Raw genomic sequence first — 7,847 nt, 5'->3', positions numbered from 1 at the left:
ACTGTAGATACCATCAGCTGACCTGTTCCTAAGTTCATAAGATTTAGGCACTTAGTAACTGAAATTATTGTTTTAATGCAAAATTGCAGATACATAGAGTTTTAAATTATTCTGAAGTGAAAGGTTACTTTTACAGCCAGCGCCCACATTTGTGTAAACTTAAATTTGAATATTGTTTATAACAAAAAGTATTTGTTTGTTATTTCAGTTAACTTCAGTAATTGAGTTCACCTGCATTTTATTGTTAATTTGCATTCTTGTTCTTGTTTACACGGGCTCACAGATGGTGTCGTTGCTCTTGTTTACTGGTTTGCAGATGGTGTTATTGGTGTAAGAGATCGACTACTTTTAGTATAAAAGTTGACATCATTTCTTAGTGGAAATCAGTATCAGCTTTAAAAGCGTTCTTTAAACACTACAAGTTCATATTTAAAGCACAACAAATCAAAATGAAAGTAAGTAAAATTATTTACTAGGATAATGGAAACAATTGCCATGTCGTTTGTTTATAGAGAAACTAACATTTAAAATCCTTTTAGTTCGTCATTGCTGCAGTTCTATTAACCCTTGCCATTGGCGCACAAGCTAGTTGGGGAGGCAGCGGTCATGGTGCATGGGCTGGTAGCGGTCATGGTGGTTGGGGCGGCAGCGGTCACGGTGGTTGGGGCGGCAGCGGTCATGGTGGATGGGCTGGTAGCGGTTGGGGTGGCAGCGGTCATGGTGGTTGGGGTGGTAGCGGTCATGGTGGTTGGGGTGGTGTTGCTGGAATTGGTTTGGCGCAAGGACATGCTGCCGCAGTTGTACATGCACCAGCAGTAGCTGTTGTTGGTCATGGTCATGGTCATGGTGGTGCCTATATTGCCAAAACTCGTGGTGCTGTGCATGCTGCTCCATTAGCTAGTCATATCAACTCAGTTGCTGCCATTAATGTTGCTCCAGCTCCAGGCACGCATTAAATTTGGCAACTCATAAATATTATAAGACGACATAAACCATTGTTAAAACAAGATATGTACATATTATAACAAACATTACCCCCCGCTCCCTTTGAAATATTTGAAACGACGAACTGCCTGTTACATCGTAACTAAACAATCATAAAATCGAACTTTATTCATATTTTTGTGAATTATAGTTTTCTTTAATATATCAATAAAATATTTAAAAATTATCTATTTCCCAAAATACAATATTCTTATCCTGAAATACATCATTATTTGTTTCCCCCCCAGTACGCTTTATTTTTCCTTTGCTTAGCAATCCTTTTAAATAATTTTTTATAATAAAATAAAAACATACAGTATAAAAATATATACATATGTTGACTTTATTCTCTAAATAAAAATTAAAAAAAAAAGACAGGATATAGTTATAGATTTTGTGTCCGTATAGTTAAATAACAGTTGACATTGCTCTGCAATTTAAATAATCGTAAAATTGTATACCTGAGCATATATGCTGCTTTTTGTACTGTCGGTTTTAGTCTTCATGGATCTAAAGTGCCATCATCTTGAAAGGTAGAATATGTGATACTTCAAAAATGGAGCAGAGTCTTTAAATGGAATCCAAAAGTTTGTTAAAAATAATTAAAACATTCAAGAAGTATATTTTCGGAGTAAACTATAAAATGAATGAAGAATTTTAGCATTTTAATGAAGGGTATTAATTTTTAGTTAGTATATTCTGTAGAAAAATGTGTTCATCGAAGATACTGCCACATTTTTTTGTCGGTAGATTGCGGTATACTGTATTACCAAGCGTAGTTTAAGTGTAATCTGTTATTCGGTCAATTCGCACCAGTTGTTTTTATAATTATACTTTTCAGTGTTCTGCTATGGCACAAAGCTATTGAAATGCAAAAGTATTTGGCAAAAAAAACTCTGTGAATGTAATCACATATTCGTCTATTGTAGTCAAGTGAGAGTTATTTTTCTATTTCAGAAACTTAAAATTATCACTTCGAGAACAAAATTTTGAGTAGATTGCAGGCATACAACAACATTTGCTAAATAAATTGAAAGTTGTTGTAAGCTTAAATCAGCTTATGGAAAATTTGTCAATCGCTAGTAAAGTTGCACTCTATAGACTCTATAGAATCTATTTTAAATTTAAAAAATAAATTTAGATTTATTTAAGATACTTTTATGTTTCATTTAATAATTCTTAGTACTTTTTGCAGTGTTATACTTATACTATCTTAGAACCTGTTCTAATTGCTATGATAAGACATGTATTATAAGAAGGTGTTATCGTTTTTTAGCGTACATATATGGCGGTATGAGTATTTAATAGCGGATATATTATTATAAGCCAAATGGATAACAAACAGTTAAAATTAATTAAGCAATCAGTCGGTAGTTGTCTTAAAGCGTGAACAGCCGTCAGTTGTCTCATAATGTTAAAAGTCGCCAGTACTTTCTAGTTTAAATAATACAGTGAAATCGTAAGTCGTTTCGTTTCATTTACCTACTTCATCGAAATCTAATAAATTGTTATATACAATGTGCCCTTATAATTATTAATTGATTTGTGATAGTTTACTATGTCGGATGGAAGAAAAAAAAATTAATGTAATCTAAACCTACATAATATTAACTTCAACTAAAAATGGTTACAAGCTCCTCAGGGAGGTATGCAGATCTGAGAACAATTATTCCTTCGTCTGATGAAGTGATAAACAATAATCGAGTCAAGAGTAAAAGTGCTCAAGTGCACTGACTCAACTACCCTCAACATAATAATAATAATTATATTTTTAATAATGATATTTTTTAAATTAATAGATTTTTATTCTTTGAATACTGAATGTTTTAATAAAATTGTGACAAATAAATAACCATTGTTCTCAAAAAAATATTTACCTCAAATGTTAATTTGTATGTGACACCTAAATTGAAACTGAGCTGACTTAAATGAAATTTGGCATATATCTCTTTATCCAGTACCACCTGCATCTTCTGTGTAAACAGATTTTCAAAACTTAAACAATGTCAAAGAAATATAAATAAATCATTCAAGCATGCCAATTTCCATACATTTTCTGCTCATCACGTTTATCCTGAACATACTGCATAAGTTGTTGCCACTTGTGTAGTCGCTTTAGGGTTACAGCGATTTATGGATATCAATTTGTAACCCAGCCGATTAGAATTACATCTGCAAAATTTACAACGAGTTGGAGAAAAGTAGCAACTTGATTCAAATAAAGAGCGCAACGAAAAATTGAAAAGATATGAATTTTTTTTTTTTGGATATATGTTAGCTAACAGCAGACAAAAATATCATTAATGTTAAGGTAAATGTTGTTTGATGAAAGCTTTTGAAGGATATGAAAAATTTTTTATTTGTGGATGGAGTTCACATATGCGTTAAATTCTGGCTTCAGGCAATGCTGACAGCCATAGCAGTTGCCTCCTAAATGGTATAAAAAAGTATCGTAATATGTTTCGTTTATTTTTTTATAACAAGAGTTTATATAAAATGTTTTGACTGATTCATATAAATGTTTTTAAATTTGATACAAATTTTTTGCCTAAGGTTATTATATAGGGACTTGTGTATTGCATGTATATTTAAATATATAAATGGGAGGGAAAACATATTAGAAATTTTTATTTTTATATTTAATATATCTACAAAAGTTTTTCTTTAAAATATCAGATTACATTTTAATAATGTTCAATAAATATTTTGTAATAAATTTTAATTTGTAAGTTAAAGAAATGTATATTTTCTTTAAATTTATTATTTTTTAATAATTTTATAAAGAGGTTTTTTTTTTTTGAAAAGTTGTGAATTACAACAACAAAAATTCATATTTATATTATTTTATTTAATTGAATTTTTGGCTGACCATACAGCTATTTCGGGTATACCCCTCATCAGTGGTTTTGGAAATAATTCCTGTATTTAATTATTCGTAAATAATTTTTTAAGACTGCAAGTACCAAGAATCAAACTTGTGTTCTGCCAAATTGAAAGCTTAGAGTCGGAGCAACTGAATCAAATTTTTTAATTATTTTTTTAATTATTTTAGAATACATTTTAATAATAGTTGATAAATCTTCTGTAACAAATTTTTATTTATAATCTAAAATAATGTTCACTTTTGTTGATTCATCATAATTTAACAAAATTAATTTTTTAAAGGTTAAAATTTTTTTAAGTATATTTATGCGATATAAAAATTGAAATAAAAATGTTTTATTTTTGTATTAACAAGAGTAAATTAAATTTATTACATCATATATTTTTGTAACATTTTATACTATACCTCAAAAGAGTTCAGAGATAATAGCACAATCCTTTCCTGTTGTCAGATTTTTTTTTTTAAATTTTATGGTGCTTAAAATTGCCATTTTATGAATCATACATATAAAATTGTTCATTTTATTAAATTGAAAAAAAGATACTCGTATATATAAATGTGCTATCCAATTTCTGCTGAGATTTCATATTCTTCATAAGCAGCTATAAATATAGCCAAAAATTGTTTATGTGCCAAGCAATAAAAAAGTACATTCTAAAATATCTACACAATTTTTGCATGGAACCAAAGGTAAGGAAAGGTAACCAATTTCAACAAGAAGATTTTTATTTTTATAGCGAGTGAAGGTAGTCATTTTTATGGAAATATTTAAGGTATTTTAAAGTATGCATTCGGTTAAATTTATGTGAACTTAAAATTGTTGTAATTTGTAAAAAGTTGGGAAGCACAAATTCAGGATAAACTCGGCATGCATAATACTTAAGGTGTCAGTTATTTTTATGAATATATTCTGGGTATGTTCCTTTTGCGAAAAGTTTTTGAATAATATATTTAAATCGTTTAGAATGGTCAACTTGGTTTCTGTGATAATTATATAGAATTTGTATACTCTTTTAGAAAAAAACACAAATTTACATTAATATACTGATGAGAATGAAAATGAGTAATACAATTTTTGCCCTATTTTTATAATCCAGAAGTCATTCAATACAAATAATCCTCAATATTACGAATAAAAACCATCCGACGAATTATGCCTTCGTTATATGGAATAGTCAATGATTTTACATATACTACGTAAAAAAATGATTAATAAAAATTAATAAAAAAGAAAAATAAATAATTAATAATTTAAATATACCAAAGAAATGCTGAAGAAAATGTGATGTTCCATATATTAAACTAAAACACGTTGAATTGGATTACTAAATCCAAATGACTAAATTGTACAGATGACTTAAAATATCGGTTAACTTATCAACTCGTGGAGCTGCGACACGTGAATTAACATTAGCAAGACTTTCTCAGTATAACGTTCCAAGATAAGTTCTATACATAAAAAAGAATATATAAATCATGCAATAAATAATGCCTCTACAAACGGAATAGTTTTAAAATTTAACAATTAAAAATAAAAATATAACTAATTAATTTAATTATTCTTCAGATGGTTTATGATTTCGTTCTAATATAAATAAATAAATGAATTTATTAATAAAACTTTCACAGCAAATTAACAAAGCACCAGAAAAATGTTAGAGTCAAGTATGGCTTTGGGTCAGTTGGTTAATGAACACTGACTCTGAGCTTCAAATTAGGCAGGGCACGAGTTTAATCCCTGGTATTTGCAGTCTCTAAAAATTATTAATGAATAATTAAATACAAGAATTATTTCCAAGCCCACTGTATGGTTAGCCGAAAATTCAATTAATTAAAATAATATAAAAATAAATTTTTGTTGTTGTAGTTCTCTACTGTTCAAAAAACCTCTTTATTAATATATATTTTTAAACTGTGAAAATGTAGTATTTAATGAATGTTAAAAGATTCTAAACATTATTTGATAGAGATTAAATTTAAAATAAACTTATATAAGCTTATGATACATATTCTTCATTAAATAGCAAATTGGGTTTAAAACTTGTGGTCTTACATTTGGGTATGTGGTAAATAAATGGTGCTTATGTATTACTTGTGCATAAGAGGATTCTTTACTACCCTAAAAACTAACTAATTAATAGCACTAGAGAAGTAAAAAAAACTTAAAAATAAATGTGAACAGAAAATAGAATATGAATAGTGCTAGCAAGCTGCACTAAAAACATAAAACAAAAATAAAAAATTTTTCTCTAGAAAAATGCTGTGTAAACCGAAAGTAGTGAAGAGAAAAGCGTTTAATATCTTGTCAGTGGAAGTGTTTAATATCCTTCTAATTTTTTTAATCTCAAAACTTTATAATAGTATATTTTCCAAAATGTTTCAAATTTTTTTACAACTATTGATTTTTTATTTAGTTAATTATTAGTATTAATAAGAACTGAAGAAAACTTTTTTCATTATCCAATTTTTTGCTGCGTTTGCAAATTAGTAGTTTATTTTCAAAAAAAATTGGCTGTCTAACTTTTAAGCTGCTGACAACGTATATGTTTTAGTATGAGTAGTATTTCTTGGTTCTTCACTCATGTCTGACTTTTTTCCTAACAGCACTAAAATGAAAACTATTAGAGGCTGGGTAACACTTCATTAAAATCAATCAATTTTCGAAAAACTTTCTGCTTTCAATAACTTTTGACGTTTTTAGTCTTACCAAAGCATCCTTGTTCCCAAATTCATTAGTGTTTTGTTTATTTTTTAGTGTCATGCTCGACAAAGTTTTTGGAGTTTCTCCTCCATCAAACATCGCCAATGGTGATGAAGCTTTTTTGGAAATCAATAGATTTGCTTTTAATTATCAAAAGCACTATCAACTGTGCTAAAATTGACTTCCTTTGCATTAAAAATTGCTTTGAAATGATGTTTTTAACCAAATTGCATGAAATAACAGAATTTTTATGAAATGATATAAAAAATATTTATATTATCTAAATATTATATTTTAATATAATTAAGTTTGAATATATTCCTTTATTTTATATATGTTTAATGTATGTATCATAAACCAAATTAATGACGCTGAAGTTAGTGGAGATACATAACATTAGATTTTGACTATTTAAAATACAAATGAAATTTCAACATTCTTTATCACCTATTTAATGATTGTTTATTATTAACTTAATAAGTGTTTTTGCATATTTTAGATTGCATTTAGTATTTTATAGTATCTTACCTTCTGCTCAAAAAGAATCCGGATTTTGATGTTTGTTATCTACTCCTTAAGTAATAGGTAGACCTTTTTCAAAAATTTTTTTTTTGTTATATTGGTACACCCTTTCTTGACATATGGTACAAATTTGAGCGCTATCTGTCAATTAGTTTGTTTATAGCAGCTGTTAATGTGAGACTACCTCAAGTGCATTTAGAGATTTTTACTATGGAAAATTCTTGTTGTACACGATTTTTTGACCAAACACGCCACCACTGTCATCGCTCAGGGAACATATTCGCCAGATCTGGATCCATGCGACTTTTTCCTGTTCCCGAAACTCAAATTGCCTCTTCGTGGTAAGCGTTTTGAGTCGATTGAATCGGTAAAAGAGAATTCGCTTAAGGAACTAAAAGACATACCTTTACAGGCTTACGAAAAGTGTATGGAAGATTGGGTTAATCGTTGGCATATGTGTATCGCTTCAGAAGGAGCATATTTCGAAGGAGATAAAATAAATTTGGAATAAAATTTAAATTGGTGTGTTTTATTTACAAAATCTGAGTACTTTTTGAGCAGAAGGTACTACAGTTGTGGAGTTATTACGAAGAATATTTGCTAGCACGGATACCTTGGAATATCTCGTTTATGAGACGCGATTATAAACACAATCTGAGACCAATTTCTTAACGAGGTACTTTGTTAAGATTGCAAAATTTTTTTTTGATAAAATGAGGCCAACTTGTATACTGAAGCCTTCATAACGTTGAGCTA

General features: G+C 28.7%; 1 protein-coding gene across 1 annotated transcript; it reads left to right on the top strand.

Annotated features, from left to right (window-relative positions):
* The first annotated feature begins 346 nt into the window (after positions 1–346).
* On the top strand, positions 347–1,207 carry LOC119678425 (glycine-rich cell wall structural protein-like). Its single transcript, XM_038090240.1, has 2 exons — positions 347–455; positions 540–1,207. The coding sequence occupies exons 1-2, from the start codon at positions 450–452 to the stop codon at positions 954–956; spliced, it is 423 nt and encodes a 140-aa protein (XP_037946168.1). The 5' UTR covers positions 347–449; the 3' UTR covers positions 957–1,207.
* The last annotated feature ends 6,640 nt before the right edge of the window (positions 1,208–7,847 follow it).

The sequence above is a fragment of the Teleopsis dalmanni genome, chromosome 2 (genome assembly GCF_002237135.1).
Source record: "Teleopsis dalmanni isolate 2A chromosome 2, ASM223713v2, whole genome shotgun sequence".
Taxonomy (NCBI): domain Eukaryota; kingdom Metazoa; phylum Arthropoda; class Insecta; order Diptera; family Diopsidae; genus Teleopsis; species Teleopsis dalmanni.
Note: the sequence above shows the minus strand (reverse complement) of the source record. Positions and strands in the feature narration are given on the sequence as shown.